Below are 18,766 nucleotides of genomic sequence, written 5' to 3'. Positions count from 1 at the left end.
ATGTTGTTTCTTGCTGTGGTTGTCACACCTGATGGTGGATGCTTGTGTTGCGCCCGAAACGTCGTGATTTAATTTATTTTATTTGTAATTTTTATACCTACGTGACTTTTACCGAAAGAACCAAAGAATAGGTTACCATAGTGTAGTGGTGTTTCGTGATGCGCTACGAACCTGGCTATACAAGCGCGATTCCCGCTCACGACCAGTGACCTTTGTTTGTACCGGTCTTGGACCTCCCCTAGGTCGACTCAGCCTCAAATGAGTACCTGGTGCGGTGTGTAAACATTGCCACTTGGGAAACAACAAAGTCCCTCGTGTGCCGTGCCAGGCTCCATCCGTGTTCACTAACAGCAGTTTCCTCAACAGTCAGTTAAGGCTATGCGGGGAATCTTTGTGTTTGTATTTGGTACCAGAAGGCAATACAGCAACAATGCGGACTTGGCCTGCTCTGTCTGTTTGTGGTAGAGTGTTTCACCCTCGCACGCGTGGGTTATCTCCTGGTGCTGAGGTTTCCTCCCACGTGTAAACACTGACGTATCACAACATCCATATGTAGAGGACTTCCAGAGCTCGGGCAATTGTTGTTTGCCGGCTAATCACGTGTCTGTTGTTTCCTCGTGCCTCTCGTGCCGTTCTCTCTCTCTCTCTCTACGAGAGTGAGCGAATACTCTGCGCGTTACACGTTCAAATGATGCATGCAATGTTTAATAATCAACAACACTTTGTCAATCCACTGCTAGATGAAGACCCTCCCCCACCCCACCCCCTCCCCCCCCGTGACGTTGCTGTCACAGGGGTTTATTGTCCATAACCTCATGCTGGGCGGTTGTGTTGGCTGGTGATGGGTGAGTGGGACTGGTTCAAATCACTCACCAGTAGGGTTGCTCCCTCCATGGTCCAAATTAGTCTACGCAGAGGCCATCAACAGTCCACCCAGAGGCCATCAACAGCCCACTCAGATAACACAATCTGTGTGCAAATGAACGCCCATCTCACAACCTACTGTATAATGGAAATTGCTAGTTGATACACTAAGTATCCTCTCTTTCCCCCATAATTTGCACCTATTTCTGACATCTGGTATCGTAGATTGCAGTGTATTATATGGCATTATTTTCAGCATGCTTACTTGGAAGAAAAGAAATCTAATTATTAATAGCAGACACGTTAAATTGACTTGCATGTGTTTGGTACATCGCTGTCACGATTATCTCTCTCTTTCTGTGAGCCGTGTCCTCTCTCTCAAATACATCATGGCATTCTTTCCATTAAGCTCTCGCCATGATATTTACTCAAGAACATTGCATTCAATGCTCCCTCCCAGCTGCATCCAATTGTGAAGATTGTTGATTGTACCAAATTGGCTGTATTCCCCAGAGTCTTATAGCTATAATTTCCCAAGGCACATTCATATGCAACCTCATTGCAAGTCCCATAAATCCAACCAACCTGTTTCTAATTCTTATTTTGCACGTTCTTGCCGTGTACTCTCCACAATAAATGTTGCACCGTGCCACCGGAACAAACTTCCTCTGTGCATTAAACAGTCCCCCTCCTTAACCACCCCTCTTAAAGCCTCACCTCCTCTCCATTGTCAATTTCTTTCCGCGTCCCCTCGCCCCTCCACTCCGTCCCATCCCTCCCCGATAGCCCTTTCGTGACCACCCCCCCCCCCCCCCCCCCCACGTGGCCCTTCATTAAGGTCACTCATTCCTCAGCACTTGCACTGCCCCCTGCCATCTAAGATAACTCTATTGTTGTTACCGCTTTTCAACTATGTAAAGTGTCTTGAGCTAAGGTGCCCTGAAAATGTAAAGTAAGATCTCGTGGCTGTCCGTGAAATGTTTAACATCCTTCTTAAAAAAAGAAAACAGAACACACGTTTCTGTTGCTTCTTCAGTCGAGTTTGAGGGGTCCGTGTAATCGCACAGATTTAAAATCCATACAGAAGAGGCTCATATGTAACACATGATTATAAAGGACGCGACACCGGATATTCACCCGAATGCGTAATTAAGACGGCATGCGACAGTATCGATGCACTCCGTATCCTTTATTATTGTACAAGTCAATTCACATGCAAGATCCAGAGTTGTTACACACCGGGTGTAACGGACGGACGCTGCCGCATGTAGATTACTATTGAAAAGCAAACAGTACAATAAACAATAAACCTTCTCAAGACAGGCGACGCAAGGCAAACACATTTCAAAATAATGACTACGGGTTTTGTCGAGTTGTTTTTCCCCCCATGAGGGGTTGCCACGATGTAACGATAATACGACACTAAACTAAAAACGAAACTATTTTTTTTTATTTTACCAGGAAAAGCCCACTGAGCTGTATAGCTCTTTTTCAGAAGCAATCTGACCACAAATGAGAGCTCAACGAAGTGGCTTATCACGTGGAAATTTACAGCAGCCAAATCCTGTAAACCGCGTGTTTACATGTGGAGAGAAATATAACGGAAGACCATGCAACCACGGGGAAAGCATGCAGACTCCAAATATATAGCAGGCGTCAGGATTCGAGATCGAAACGTCGACCTCCTGCTTGGCAGACGAGGGAGATGACATCTCCCCACTGCGGCATCTCAGATGATACATTATACGATAAAAGATCCGCGATCATTGTGTTGTCCGATTTGCTCTCGGTTTACAGGTCGATCTGCGTTTCCAGCCTCGCCGATGGTCACGAACTTTGGATAATAACCGGAAGGATGAGATCGTGGGCACAAGGGGCCGAAATGAGGTTTCTCCGCAGGGTTGCCGGACTCATCACTCTCCGTGATCGTGGGAGAAGCTCTGTAACCCGGGAGAGATCTCAGAGTCGAGCCGCTGCTCCTCCGGATCGAGAGGAGCCGGTTGAGGTGGTTCGGGCACCTGGTGACGATGCCCCCCGGTAGACTCCCCCTGGAACTCTCCCGGGCAGCAGCAGCAGCAGCACGGCACATTGGGCCAAGACCCCGGGGCCGGCCCAGGACCACGCTGCTGCTGCTGGCGGGACGATGTCGCTCGGCTGGCCTGGGAACGCCTGGGAATTCCCCAGGAAGAGCTAGAGTCTGTGTATAGTAGTGTATAGTGTAGTGTATAGTAGTGTGTAGTGTATAGCAGTGTATAGTATAGTGTATAGTAGTGTATAGTGTAGTGTATAGTAGTGTATAGTGTAGTGTATAGTATAGTGTATAGTAGTGTATAGTGTAGTGTATAGTAGTGTATAGTATAGTATATAGTAGTGTATAGTGTAGTGTATAGGAGTGTATAGTATAGTGTATAGTAGTGTATAGTGTAGTGTATAGTAGTGTATAGTGTAGTGTATTGTATAGTGTAGTGTATAGTAGTGTATAGTGTAGTGTATTGTAGTGTGTAGTGTATTGCAGTGTATAGTGTAGTGTATTGTAGTGTGTAGTGTATTGTAGTGTATAGTGTATTGTATAGTAGTGTATAGTGTAGTGTATTGTAGTGTATAGTGTAGTGTATAGTGTATTGTAGTGTATAGTGTAGTGTATTATAGTGTATAGTGTAGTGTATTGTAGTGTATAGTGTAGAGTATAGTATAGTGTATAGTAGTGTATAGTGTAGTATATAGTAGTGTATGGTATAGTGTATAGTAGTGTATAGTGTGGTGTATAGTAGTGTATATTATGTGTATAATAGTGTATAGTAGTGTATAATGTATAGTGTAGTGTATAGTAGTGTATAGTGTATTGTAGTGTATAGTACAGTGTATTTTAGTGTATAGTGTATTGTAGTGTATAGTAATGTATAGTCTGTGTATAGTAGTGTATTGTATAGTATATTGTAGTGTATAGTGTAGTGTATTGTAGTGTTTAGTGTATTGTCGTGTACAGTATAGTGTATTGTAGTGTATAGTGTAGTGTATAGTAGTGTATAGTATGTGTATAGTAGTGTATAGTGTATTGTATAGTAGTGTATAGTGTAGTGTATAGTAGCGTATAGTGTAGTGTATAGTGTAGTGTATAGTAGTGTATAGTGTAGTGTATTGTAGTGTATAGTATAGCAGTGTATTGTAGTGTATAGTATTGTAGTGTATAGTATAGTGTATAGTGCATTGTATTGTAGTGTATAGTGTAGTGTATAGTAGTGTATAGTATAGTAGTGTATAGTGTAGTATATAGTAGTGTATAGTGTACTGTATACTAGTGTATAGTGTAGTGTATAGTAGTGTATAGTGTACTGTATACTAGTGTATAGTGTAGTGTATTGTAGTGTATAGTATAGCAGTGTATTGTAGTGTATAGTATTGTAGTGTATAGTGTATAGTGCATTGTATTGTAGTGTATAGTGTAGCGTATAGTAGTGTATAGTATAGTAGTGTATAGTGTAGTATATAGTAGTGTATAGTGTACTGTATACTAGTGTATAGTGTAGTGTATAGTAGTATATAGTGTACTGTATACTAGTGTATAGTGTAGTGTATAGTAGTGTATAGTGTAGTGTATAGTAGTGTATAGTAGTGTAATGTATAGTAGTGTATAGTAGTGGAGTGTATAGTATTGTAGTGCTAGAGTCTGTCGCTAGGGTAAGGGAGGTCCAGACCGCCCTACTCAACACGCTGCAAGCCGCTACCGTCACCAGGACAAGCGGATTAACAATCAAACGAACGGCCAGTTCACATATCGCCTAATTGCGAGCGAGTCTGATATGACGCATTGTACTCCACGTTGAAGAGAAGCAACAGGGCGCCTCTATAAACAGGTCCCTGCAGGGTGGGCTGGTAGGACAAGTCTCTGCGCTGTCTATTGCTGATTTTACACCCAACAGCACGAGATTTCACTTCGTTAAAATTATTGAAAGGGGACGGACGGACGGACACATTAATCTATTGCAGGCTGGTACACTCAGTTTACAACTTCGTTCCTACCAGTATTAGCGTGAAACCTCAATCTCTCACGTGCGTTGCAACCCGATTGTGATGACCAATCAACGAACCCCGGCATTGCGACTACGATCGCTTCAACGTATTTACATTTCATTACAGGGGGGACTCCGAAGTTGAAAGCGTCCCCCTGCTTAAATAAGTGGAGGCAGGGGCTCATTGCATTTGGTAGTGACTCATTAATATTTCATGAATGATGGGGCAGAGTCAACCCCCGCCTGAGGATCCCCTCAATGCTGCCATGGGTAATGGTCAGCACTCTGTGACTTGCAATCAATAGGTCACTGTTTTAACCTTCCAACATGGCATTCCAAACAATGGGGCTAGATTTCTAGACCCCGCTCACTGCTGTTTACCCAGCCGTATGACTGGGTTAGTCCAGCGTTGGTGGTGTAAGGGGGTGGGTTTCTCCCATTTCTTTTAAGACGTCTGGCCAGCGTGGAAGAGTAGGCCAAATACATTTGAGAGGATCCCTATTGATAGCCTTTTAGTGGAGGCTCTTCCCCAAGCAGGGATGTGGGCAAGCAATTGCAGGGCTGCGCAATTCAACGTTTTTCAAGCTTCCGTTTGCAAGTATGAAGCCCAATCAACCGCTCTGAAAAAGTCGGACCAGGGAATGCACCTGTGTTTCATTTGCATTCAGGATAAAACCCACAACAACAACAACAACAATCACAAATATCAACATTTAGACCAGAAATGCACACTCGCAGCTAGTGTGCACGATGCTATGGCGAGCAACTTGTTGTGGGAAGGCCATCGTCCAGCAGTGGATTGAGAAAGACTGACGGACGTTAGTGCCACGTGACGCTGCGGGTTGAAGCGCTTGACCCACGTGCGACAGGAAGGCTGTGGGGATCAACTCGGCCCACCAGCTCCCCTCCGGGTGAATCACAATTAGTGGCGCTTTTTCAGCACTCAACGCTGGAAATTGTCCTCCCTGGGGAAGAATTGGATGCGGCGGGCCGTGGAAATGCGGGAACTGTTGCCACGAGGTTCAGCAGCGCCGGATGAAGAGGAGCGACCGTCAACAGCAGAGGTCCCTAACCCCCGGGCTGCGGACCGGTACCGGTCCGTGGCCTGGTAGGAGGAACCGGGCCGCACAGCAGCAGCAGGAGGTGAGAGCGGTGAGTCCGCACGTGGCCCGCCCCCATTTTTTTATTATTCGCCGCTTCCGTCCGCGCCTCTTTCCCGCACTGCGCGCTTGTCTCAGCCACAGTGTTGGTATAAAGCCCACGAGCTCTAACCCCTTACAGCCAAAATGAGTCAAAAAAACAAACGTCGCTGGAGAGCTTCTTTGAAAAGGGGGAAAGACCCAATGATGAACCCCCCCAAAAACCTCCCCGGTCCGTGAAAAAAAATTGTCTTCCACGAAACCGGTCCCTGGTGCCAAAAAGGTTGGGGACCGCTGGTCAACAGCACTGCCCTTAAAGGGAACAATCTATGTTTAGTGAAGTGTTATCCAGGGACTTGCGCACTGCTTACAATGCAGGATCACAGACACACATATACAGGTAGTCTCCGGTATACAATGGTTCGATTTAGGATGATCCACATTTATGACGTTTATATGCCACCATACATCGATTTACGACGCGTCTTAAAACAGAGTCGGTTTGGTTCCCGATGTGACCTGGCGTGGAGATTTTCGTTATTCTCAAGCGTGCTTTGTGGTTGTTTACCTATTAGACCACGTTAAATACGCCCAAAGAGAGAAAGAGAAAAAAACGAGACATACATCGACAAGTGATGCTGCTACTGTTTCTTCGAAAAAATGGGGTCCTCTTGACGACGATCCGATTTACGACGACGGGGTTTACAGGAACGCATTGTGACGTCACAACAGAGTGGCACCGCATGTACACACATCGATATTATACATACATCGTTGTGTTTAAATGTGAAACGATGGATAGGTCAAACTCTTAGAATGCTTGACTGTGGATGCATGGACTGAACGCAGCATGGCAAGAGTGCTGCTCCCCCTCCCCACCCCCCCACCCCCTCCCCTTGTCGGTAGTGGCATCGCCATTGAAACTAACTATATGCATACATGTGCGACGTAATGCAGCTCTTGTCTCACATGGTAACATTGCTTTGCAATGGAGAATCTGAAGCTTGCTGGCACAACGTAAAGGACAAAAGATTTTACCCTTTCGCACATGGTGCGAAAAGCCAGTAATAATAACAATAATAATAATCGGTCACATCCAGGTGCTGGCCAGATATGGGGGGAGTGGTGGTGCTGTCGAAGGCGTATGTGTTGGGGGGGGGGGGGGCGTACGACGCTCACGTAAAATCACTTAGCGTGAGCACATAGACCATGGCAAATTCTCATGAGAGCACCGTAGACTCACGTACGGCTCTCGCTCCTGAAATAGTCCCGGCGGCTCCCCCCCCCCCCGCCCCCCCCCTGCCCGTAACTCCGCTCGTCACGTTGCCAACTGCACCAACCATCGCACCGTTGTCCTTAAGGACCCCCCCCCCCACCTCCCCTCCCCAACGATGCAGCCTCCGGTCAACCTGCATCTGACGCAGCTCGACTGCCCAGAGGGAGCAGTGCACCCAAATCGTTTTCCTTTCAAGGCTGCCCCCTGCCCCCGTCCCGCTGGTGCGTTGCCCTACCGCGCGATGCCCCTACACCGGACAGATTTTGCTCACAGACTCCGAATGGGTGAGCAGCGGCTGAACGTGAGTGATGGCCGGGATTGGCGTCCCTTGCTGCTGCTGCTGCTGCTGCTGCCCTTGTTGCTGGCAAGGAGCTGTCGACTTGTTCGGAGGGGCCCCCATGGAGCCGGCCGCAGACATCGTTGGCTCCACGACCCCAGTGGCCGGACTTGGCGCGACGGCGCCGGTGAACCTGAGGCTGCCCGCGGCCAGCGCGATGTTGTGCCTGTTGCCGGGGCTCTGCGTGTTCACGGAGGCCGTGTGCTCGGTGTCCTGCGCACCGGCCGTCTGGGTTGCGGAAACCTTCTTGAGGCCTTTGCACGGCAACACCTGCACGAAGCAGTCGCGGAACTGGGGAGGTGGGAGGGGGGGGGGGTCAAAGCACCAGCGCCTTTATCTCATCTCGTGATCCATTGGCGCTGTGGTGGCGAGATGTTAACTGCATCGTCTCGTATACAGGAGGTCGTGGATTCGATCCCAACCCTGACGCTTGTATGTTTGGAGTTTGCGTGTTCTCCCTGTGGTCACAAGGATTTTTCTCCGGGTCCTCCGGTTTTTCCCTCCACGTTTAGAAACATGGGATTGGAGTATTTAGCTGATATAAACGTTCACACGATAAGCCACTTCGTTCAGCTGTCATTTGTGGCCGGTCCCTTGTGAAAAAAGAGCTTTATAGCTCAGTGGGCCTTACCTTGTAAAACAATAAATTTAGTTAATTTTATTTAAACAATTCACATCGGTTATTTGATTTTCTTTCGCAAATGTTGAGGTATCTGCAGGAAGCAGTCACGGAGCAGTGAGGACAGAACACATGTTGCCTTCATCTCGATTCGTCGTGAGTTATAAGGTGGCTCAAAAGTCAGAGTACATAGGGTTATTTCATTTATCTATTTTTTTAACAATGTTAAAACTGGCTTCCATGAACATTAATGATGCATGAGTTAATTTCTAACTCTTAAAAAAACATTTTACAATTACAGGTGTAACCTTTGAACATTCATCAATTGTGTTTAGTCTCGATCCATTCAAGGTTCTGGATCGAGTTTTGTAAACGACAGATTTGTGGTGACCCCCACAGGGAAGGAAAAGAGACGTGAATAATGACAATAGATTAAAATGTTAATTTAAAGAATAAACTATTTGAAATGTGTTAATGGCATTGTTTGAATAAATTAAATAGCCCTATGTGTCCTGACTTTTGGACCACCCTTCATTATCATTATAATTACATTCTTGCTTCTTTCGGTAAAGTCACGTAGAAGGGAAACAATAAAATAACAATTTAAAAAAATATTTTATTGTTTATATTTTTTTATTGTTTCCCTTCTACGTGACTTTACCGAAAGAACCAAGAATATGAATCCGTGCAGTCATGAAAGCTTTAAATCAAAATCATTATAAATGTATAACAGTTAAAGATTGAGATAAACCATTCATGAAATATTATATTTATATTCTTAGCTCTTTCGGTAAAGTCACGTTGAAGGGAAACAATAAAATAATCAAATATATACGATGAAAACAGAAAAGGCAATAATACAATGTTAAGATGTTCAAATACCAAGTAGCCACCTGTTTCAGGGCATCAAGTCTACATTGACCATGCACGCTTGTGGTGAAACATGCAAACACGCACGCTTTGAAAATGTGCACATTGTCCTTGGAGCGCATTGTCCAACACGAGACAGACTCCTTTATGGCCTTGTCTCACAAACGTTAGGCCAGAGATTGCTAAAAGGTGAACAGCACAACGACAATGGGAAAATCGAAGCGTTAATAGCTCGGGTTGAGCTGTTACATATGGGACTTTTAAAAAAAAAATTGATACCGGCAATTTTTTTTAATAAACTGTCTACTCGTATCTATTGCAACTTCATGAGTGCTGTTTATTGCTGGCTGCTTGTTATTTGTGGGTCTTTGTGCCTGTACTCAACAACAGTGATTTTTTTTTTAAATCCCCATAAATAATCTCAGTTCGCTGGAATGTTGGTTCACAAATCATCGTCACTAACAGCATGCAGCCTGAGCTTAACATCATCATCGTAATTTTAGATCATAAAGTTCCTTATTCGAAATGCAGCGCCACACACCGTGTATACGAGAAGTGACAGCACTTCATGAAAGTCCGCTGAACAAGACGCATTCACAAGCCCACCTGCTCTACTGCCGGATGCATGTCTCTGTGCATGTGTGGCGCCGGCCATCGGCCCGCTCGTGTGCCGTCCTGGCCTCCATAGGTGCTGCTACTGGCTAACGGCCCTTGGCCCTGTTAAAGCCACATGGGGCATCATTGGTGTTGTTGCCTGTACGCGCCTGTGTGTTGGTGAAGCAGTGGAACAGTGCTTACTGCTGCAGTGCGCTACGAACCGGGCGCCCCGAGTTCGATTCCCGTTCACGTCCAACACCTTTGACGAATATCTGAAACGGTCGTGGGCCTCCCCTAGTTCGACTCAGCCTCAAACGAGCACCTGGTGCTACGTGTAAACATCGCCAACGAGCGAGACAAAGGCGGTCGGGCGTGGTGTTGGTCATCTACCCCCCTCCCCCCCCCTTCGTGTACCGTTCCGGCCTCCACAGCTGCTCGGAATTTGCCCAAGCACGCCGAGCGCTCCACCTGCTTGTTCATGAAGATGTAGATGACGGGATTGTAGACGGTGGCCGTCTTGGAGAAAAAGGCCGGCACGGCCGCCAGGAGCGGGTCGAGGTGGATGGTGGGGCACGCGGTGACCACGATGGAGAAGGTGGCGTAGGGCATCCAGCACACGAGGAACGCCAGGATCATCACCACCACCATGCGCGTCACCTGCTGCTCGGCGCGCCGAGTTGACTCCAGCCCCCGCTGCGTCTCCGACGCCTGGCCGCCGGGCGTAACGGGGATAGCGCCCTCAACATTCCGGGAGGCTCAACCGGGACACGTGCCAAGCGGGCCAGTCTCACTCCCTCAGCTTCGCCTATTTTTACTTAGCTACGCTGACTCGGTCACTAGTCCCCGATCGCTAGCCCCCCACCCCCCCCAACACACACACACACACAATCGGCCACTCGTTGTCCTCTGACGCTGGCCCTGCCTCCTGTCTCTGTCCACTCTGTCCACTCTGCCCACGACTCAGGTAGGCCTGCCCCCCACGCCCCCTCTACCCCCCACGCCCCCCTGCCCCCCACGCCCCGTCACTGCCCCCCACACCCCTCCCCCTGCCCCCTCGTGCATATCATGTGCGAAGGTTGAAGCCAGAAATTTTTTTCTTTTTCTGTGATGAGCTGTTGTCTTATATATAAGTGTATTTTTTTCGTGTACAAGTCAATTACTGCATTGCATTGCTTGGCCATTTGGGAATTCTATCCCATCATTCATGGAAATCAGTATTACAAACGCATCGCACCCGTTCAGCTATTTGTGGCTTGAGAACGCTATTAAAGTCATCAAGGCCATTCAATTATAACCAACATTCAATGCCTTTGGTGTGCGACGTGAAGCGACACTAAATTAAAACAAAAAAACTTTCCATTGGTTGGCCACTGGGCCAGTGATGGATTTCCACATTCTTATGTTGGGAGGAAACGTGAAGGTTGACAACTGTTGATTTTCTATTTCAAGTGGTGCTCATTTTTATTTGCTGCAAAGGGCATAATAAGTTGAGGTGACTCCGGACCACAATTAAAACTCACAATCTTCTGATTTTTGTTTTCATCAAACTCTCCGAACCACACATAATCAATCATAAAGCTACGTCCGATTTTAACACGAAACATACAATTATGTTATTCAATTGAAATAAAATGACTGCATATATGTTTGCACGCACGTATGTTGAACTTATTTCACACCGTACGTAGCCAACCGTGCTAATCGGAGGTGTGGGTTAATCAGGCATACAATTAAAGCTGTGTTCTGTCTAAAGTGTCGGTGCGATCACTGAAAATACCTTTTTGAGCTTCTGTATCAGCTTTCCGTACGAGAAGAATATCACAGCCAACGGGAATATAAAGCAGGTGCTAAAGAACATCAGGATGAATGTGTGATCATGCAGCTCGCCAGAATACCTGCAAAGATAAAATATACACATGAGGCTAAACTTTATCAGCATTGGCAAATACAATCCATCATCAACCATTCCATTTTTAAACACTGCATTCTTTAGTCGAAGCCACAATTCAAAGTGTCTCCCTGCCTCACTGATCACGAGGGGGTAACAGTTGTTGATTCCTGTTGGAGGACCTTCGCCAGTTGTAGATAATTCCACATTACCAGCCCCTGCAATTGCTTGCTGAAGTCACTGCTGGCGGAAGGGTCCTTCACTCGAATGAGCTCCAGGGAGCGTCCTCCAGAGGACATTTCTCCTGTCCTTCAACGCTCGCGAGACGTCTTAGAAGAGGGACGGGTAGGCACACTTTACCGACCTGCTGATCGACCGACCGTGGCGGTGTCGTCACTTAGGACTGAACGATTAATCGATTTCAAATCGAAATCGCAATTTGAAAAATGTGATTGGCAAATCGCAAAGGGCTGCGATTTTTTTTTTGCGATTTGAAAAGTCCCGTTACTTTCTTAATGGAATTGTTTTATTTTTTTATGATTGTAACTTTATTTATTTATATTCTTGGTTCTTTCGGTAAAGTTACGTTGAGGGGAGCAATAAAATAATATATATTGTTTTATATATTTTTCATTATTTTATTGTTTCCCTTCATATATTGTGTTATACATATTTTATTATTTTATTGTTTCCCTTCAACGTGACTTTACCGAAAGAACCAAGAATATGAATCATTGCAGTCACGAAAGCTTTAAATAAAAAATTATTTATTTAACTGAACAATTACAAAATTTTCATAAATACATGGTGGAAGCAAATCATATATTTTAAGTTCTCATCCTTGCATTAGAATATATAGAGCAGTTCACATTTTGATGGTATCATGTGGTAATGCTCCATCACATGCTTTAAATCTATTACAGAGTGAATATTGAACTGAAGCTTGACTTAAAAAATTTAATCGCAAATCAAATCGCAATATCTGTCAGAAAAATCGCAATTAGATATTTTCCCCAAATCGTTCAGCCCTAGTGTAAACCTTTTACACTGCTGGGTGAACAGAGTAGGCTGGGGTTTAAGAAACCTCTATGATGGTTTCAACCATAGGCACAGTTTGACTTCTACAATGGGGGGGGGGGGGGGGGGGGCAGGGATTCGTTTTGTAAACTGCTGTGCCGGGAGATTGAATTAAACCGGCAACAATTTATTTTCTTTTAAAAGAAATTTTCTTTTAAAAATGATTTATCAGGTAAGGCCCACTGAGCTATGTAGCTCTTTGTCAGAAGCGACCTGGCCACAAATGATAGCTCATCGAAGTGGATCGTCATGTGGAAATGTATAACACCCAAATACTCTAAATGCATGTTGATTCTAAATGTGGAGGGAAAAAAACGGAGAACCTGGAGGAAAAACCCACGCAAACCACGGGAGGAACATGCAAGCTCCAAATATTCAAGCGGCAAGGATCGAACCCACGACCTCCTGTGTACCAGGCGAGGTAATTAACATCTAACCACTAGATTGCAGCGTTTGGAATGCTGGGCGAGCGTGCAAAACCACCACCACGGCAGCTGCCCTCTACCAGATACAGGACTCTTGTAAAAAAAAACAATTCTTCACGCTCAGATATTCTTTCCTGGTTAATATTAATAGATATTTCTAAAGCACCCAAAAGCAATGGATCTCAAAGCACTATCTGTGTAAACGAATAAAATAAGTGGGAAGTAACTGGTTATAGAGAGACTTTATGTGACAAGATAGAGAGCTAGGCACAGAGAGGGAGGGGAGTAGGCCATGTTAAACAGATGTGGTGGGGGTATTCAGTCGCGACTTAAAGTCCCCAACAACTGCGAGCTCCTGACCTCCAGGGGGCTATGAATTCCCCAGAGCCTGAACGCCTTGCGGACAAAACCCCCGTGATGGTCACCCCAGGTTCGAAACCTGGAGCGCGATCGGTGCATCTCAGAAATCTTAAGCAATTGCCATCCACGACGATCGTTACGATTTGTATTATTATCGCCGTCATCAGGATCGCACAACGACAGACATCATCACACTTACCAATTGGGCTCACAGGTGGTGCCGATCATGCTCGGGCGATAGCTGCTCCAGCCCAGCACGGGCGGGAGGGTGCACGCCAGCGAGAAGACCCACACCACGGCCAGACCCAGCACCGCGTGCTTCGACTGCAGACGGAAGTTACCCAGCGGACGGCAGATCACGAAGTAGCGCTCGAAGGCGAGCAGGGCGAGTGACCACAGGGCGACCACGCCTGGGGGTGTGGGGAGTCCCGCACCAAACACGTGCATAGAGACAAAGAGAACCAATTCCACACCACTACCACCATCACTCCCTCTCTCACCCTAAACTAAAACTAAACGATTTATTTTATTTGATCAGGTAAGGCCCACTGAGCTATATTTGTCTTTTTTCAGAAACGACCTGGCCACAAATGATAGCTCAAAAAGGTGGCTTATCGTGTGGACATTCATAGCAGCCAAACAGTCTGAACGCGTCATGTTGATTCTAAATGTGGAGGCAAAAAACGGGAGGACGCGAAGAAAAATCCACGCGACCACGGGGAGAACATGCAAACTCCAAATATTGCAGGCGTCAGGGTCGAGATCGAACCCACAACCTCCTGCATACCAGGTACTTAACGTCTCGCCACCGCGGCGAGAGTAACGCACAGTGATGGGAGGTGCTGTTTTGTCTTTCCCCCAAACCTCCAATAAGCACGGTTGGCTACGTACGGTGCGAAAGAAGTTCAACATACATACATATATATGCACGAGCTACCGATTAAAGGATACCGCATAGGTGCTCATGGTTGGGCTCTATTGCCGAAGGTGCTTAGTTCTACAAAGAAACTAAATAAATGTTCTAAGCCCTTCGGAAATGCTCCCATCTGTTAAGCTCGGAACATGACCCATCTGGTTCAGGCTCAGTGTTTTAAAAGTGGACGGCACACGTTGCGATTTTTAAAGTGTCATTATTATTATTATTGCTGCGCTTGCGTCACTCATACGATCTTAACAGTCGACACTCATACCATATAAAAGCGACGTTTCTGGCAGTTGTTCTTCTTCATAGCAAATAGAGGCCAGAGTGATAAGAATTGGAGACATTTGAGGCAGTGTTATTAACAAATATGTTGAGTTTTTTTTTTCACGGACGTTATTTGTGCTTGTACACCACTGTGAAATGCAGCATCACGAAATGATGCGTTTCGTGTCTCTTATTGTGATGCTGCTTGTTTACCCAGCAAATTCTCACCGAGTCTCAAGACTCTTTTCAAAGAGGGTCCTGCCAGGTTTTGTTTTTTCGTGTTCTCTCGCAGGAGAGGGGGCCAACGTTGCTGCCGTGTGTAATCCCAATCGAGTAATTTGCAGATACATCTTTCAGCATTTGGATGTTTGGCCAATGCCAGTTACATTTTGGATTTTTTTTTTATCTATGCGAAGGACATCGTAGGACCTGGAGGAAAACCCATGCAGAACAGGGGAACAGAACATAGAAACTCCTCACACAAAGGTGCCCAAGTCAGGAATCGAACCCAGGCATTTGTCGGTGTGAGTCACAAGTGTTACCACTGCAGCACCATGTCAATAAATATAAAACAATATATGTAAAAATGTAGCTACTTAATATTAAGTGTGAATATAATAAAAGCTCGATAATAATGAATGCATTAATTATTTCAATGTGCTTGACATTTCGCATGGCCAGAAAGGCCCTCTCTCTCTCCCTTCCCCCAAGTTATTCTGGCTTAGAGGTTTCACTCCACATCCGGGGATGGTGTCCACCTGAAAAACCCAGTTGAAGGGGAAATTCTCCTTGACTCGTAATGGCTCCCAAACCGAATGAAAAGGCGGTTGTGTGTGGATGGTTGTTATTGTCTGGTTGAATGGAGAGGGGTGGCGGAGCGGTTAGCATGTTGCGCTACGAACCCGGCGTCCCGAGTTCGAACCCCGCTCATGGCCAACACCGGTGACAATTATCTGAACCCGTCCTGGGCCTCCCCTAGGTCGACTCAGCCTCATTTGAGTACCTGGTGTGATGTGTAAAACATTGCCACTGAGGAGACCAAGGAGGCCCGGTGTGTTTCTGGCCACCCACCCCCTCGTGTGTGTGTTTTCGGGGTTGTACCGCGTGTCGTTCGGCACAATGTCTGACGTTTCGCTCCATGCCCTGGGAGCTATGTCAGGGACAACACATGGGAGAGCTATAGAGTATACGGCATACTCATGAAAACCCACGCATGAACTCTCCTCTCTTGCGAATTTAAGAGTACTGTTACGGCATACTCATGAAAACCCACGCATGAACTCTCCTCTCTTACGAATTTAAGAGTACTGTTGCATTGTTGCTGGATGTGAAAGCAGGACAATTACCAAGACCCGACAGCAACAGAAATCTTCAAAAAGGATTTTAAGCATTTGATGGACGGACGAGATAAGTACAGCAAGGCATTTATGGCGATTAGAGAAAGGCAATTTAGATTTCTTGGAAATTTTGTTATAAAACAAGAAACTGAATGTAATTTCTTTATGGTATTGACATCACGAGATGTCACTTTGCGTTGCGGGCCCTAGAGGGTCACGGCGTGCGGTGTAACGACATCGCGGATACCACGAGGGTGTGGGTGTAGTACCGGCCCTAGAGGGGCCCGGTGAGCGCTGATGGATAGCGCTGGATGGCACCACGCTTGGAGTGCAATGCCAACCCTACAGGACAGGGTGTGTGAGTGCTGGCCGTAGGATGAGGTTACTTGAGGCCATGGCACTCTGGTTGACCCGAGAGGACACGTGACTGACCGTTTAAGTCTACAAAGGAACCCAAGTGGGGGCTAGGGGTGGTCACGTGGTTAGCATCCAGATCCTTCCCGAGGATTCTGGAAGGTGGTCGTGGCCAAGGGCGGATCCAGCCACGCTGCAGAGAATAGAAGCCGGGTCCCCCAGAGGGGCCGGCGTTGTTGTTCATCCTGAAGAAACCTTAGTCTACGTTCTACGTTGTACAGAGTCTCCAACACGTGGACCTGAACCCGAGCTGTGGTCCCGGTCCATAGTAGCTAGTTACGTTGTAATTAGTGTAGTTAGCCTGGTGGTCACCACCTGGCTAACTACACCAGTTACATTGTAATTAGTGTAGTTAGCCTGGTGGTCACCACCACAGGTTGTTATTCTGTTCGGGGAAAGTTACCCCGTGTATTGGAGTTAAATAAATGTGTTGCCTCCAAGTATACGTCCGCAACTCAGTTGAACTCACGACACTTTGATTGGGAATATTGTAGGCACAACAGGAAGCCAGGGATGACAGCTAATTAAGTCAGCAATGTGAACAATTGGACACAACAGGGAGCATTTGATGCTCCCAGTAAATATCATGGCCAGAGCTGAATAGAAGGAAGGCCATTTCGTCGTTGAGATAGGACACGGCTCACAGAAAGGGAAAGAGAGAGATAACACTATGTTACACAATATTTGTTCCTGGGTAGTGTTATTTTGTAATTGCTTATGCTTAAAAGTTATAAAAATTTGATATTATTCCCCACAAACTTTGCTTTTGTGACCAGGACAGTGATATTTTGAAATGTACCTATTTTCAATGAGAAAACGGGCAATTTGTGTCTTTTCGTTCACATCAAGTCAGAAAAAAAAAACATTAATCAAAGTTAACATGTATTTAAACTAAAGTAATACAAAGATGACTAAAAAGGAATTTCGAGATTAATGATTATATTGTAACTCACTTTCACGAATCAGCTCCCAAATGTAGTCTCCCATGATGTTCTCGTTATACTGTCCTTGGTAGCGGCATTCAAAGTCCAGTGTATCCTGGTGGAAACGCTCGCCTTGATCCTCCTAGTACGCTCCCATGTTCTCCTTGAATTTATCAAGATGACCATCACGGTTGTGGACTTTGAGGGACATCCTACAGCCCATTGTGCCGTAGTTATTCACCAGTCTCAACCAGCTCCACATAGTTTTCGACCTTGTGATTTCCCAGGAAGCCACGAACCACTGCGACAAAGCTGTTCCAAGCCGCTTTCGCCTTCCTAGTGAGCTTCTTGGAAAATTCAATGCACTCCAGGATCTTCTTTATCTGTGGTCCGACGAAGACACCGGCGTTGACCTTTGCCTCATACAGCTTAGGGAAGAAGTCTCGAAGGTACTTAAAGGCTTCCAACTGCTTATCTACAGCTCTGACAAATTTTCATGAGGCCCAATTTGATGTGCAGTGGTGGCATCAGCACCTCCTGTTGGTCCACCAGTGGCTCCCACCTGACGTTGTTCCTCCCCACAGAGAACTCGGTCCGCTGTGGTAGTGCTCCACCATTCTTAAGTCTCCGATGACCTCCCAGCCAAATTCATCCTACTTCAAGGCGTCCAGCAAGGTCTTGATGCTGTTGTAATCCTCTTTGAGGTGCACCGAGTGAGCCAGGGGAAGAGACGGGTACTTGTTACCATTATGGAGCAGCACGGCTTTGAGGCTCCTTGATGAGCTGTCAATGAAGAGGCGCCACTCATTCTGGTTACAGGCGATTCCGATTGCCTCGAACAGACTGGTCACAATGTGGCAGAAGTAGAGCTCATCTTTACGGGTGAAGAATCTGCAAAAAGGTTAGTGAAGCTTCCTCTGATCTGCGACTTGCACACTTTCATCCAACAAGTTCCACTGCTTGAGCCTAGACGTCAAAAGCTCGGCATTGGACTTTGTGAGACCAAGATCTCTGATCAAGTCGTTGAGGTCTTTTTGGTTGTGGTAGTATGGGTTTCTCTCCTCAGCTCCACCTCTGAAATTGTCATCTGGATCTACAACGTATTCCTCGCTCTCTGACTTGCTGCTCTCTTCTAAAGACGGCTGCTCTCTCTCCGGAGGAGTGGGTACGGGGAGCTCATGGTAGCGTGGCACCGGGGCGATGGATGAAGGAAGGTCCGGATACGTGATAGCAGGTGCATTCTTGCCAGTCCGACGTTTGGAAGGGTCCACCATGCAGAAGTAGCAGTTGCTTGAGTGGTCAGTGGGTTTCTGCCAAATTCTTGGGATAGCGAATTTCATGGCTCTCTTTTCCCCTCTGTACCATCCTACAAAAATACATTTGTTTCACCCATGACTCAGTGTTTTTGCATTGCTCGCAGGTGAAATGAGGTGCCCAGGGTTTG

General features: G+C 46.3%; 1 protein-coding gene across 1 annotated transcript in view; it reads right to left on the bottom strand.

Annotated features, from left to right (window-relative positions):
* Positions 1-2,032: 2,032 nt before the first annotated feature.
* The window catches only part of LOC116947180 (pineal opsin), a 45,845-nt gene continuing 29,111 nt past the window's right edge, over positions 2,033-18,766 (bottom strand). The window contains exons 3-6 of the mRNA XM_032962643.2: positions 13,662-13,872; positions 11,490-11,607; positions 10,181-10,420; positions 2,033-7,917 (exon numbers count right to left, since the gene is read on the bottom strand). Of these exons, the coding sequence (XP_032818534.2) occupies positions 7,537-7,917; positions 10,181-10,420; positions 11,490-11,607; positions 13,662-13,872 (950 nt within the window). The 3' untranslated portion in view covers positions 2,033-7,536. The remainder of the gene's footprint in view (positions 7,918-10,180; positions 10,421-11,489; positions 11,608-13,661; positions 13,873-18,766) is intronic.

The sequence above is a fragment of the Petromyzon marinus genome, chromosome 29 (genome assembly GCF_048934315.1).
Source record: "Petromyzon marinus isolate PM22_M1 ecotype Great Lakes invasive population chromosome 29, UKy_Petmar_22M1.pri1.0, whole genome shotgun sequence".
In the NCBI taxonomy this organism is placed as follows: domain Eukaryota; kingdom Metazoa; phylum Chordata; class Hyperoartia; order Petromyzontiformes; family Petromyzontidae; genus Petromyzon; species Petromyzon marinus.
Note: the sequence above shows the minus strand (reverse complement) of the source record. Positions and strands in the feature narration are given on the sequence as shown.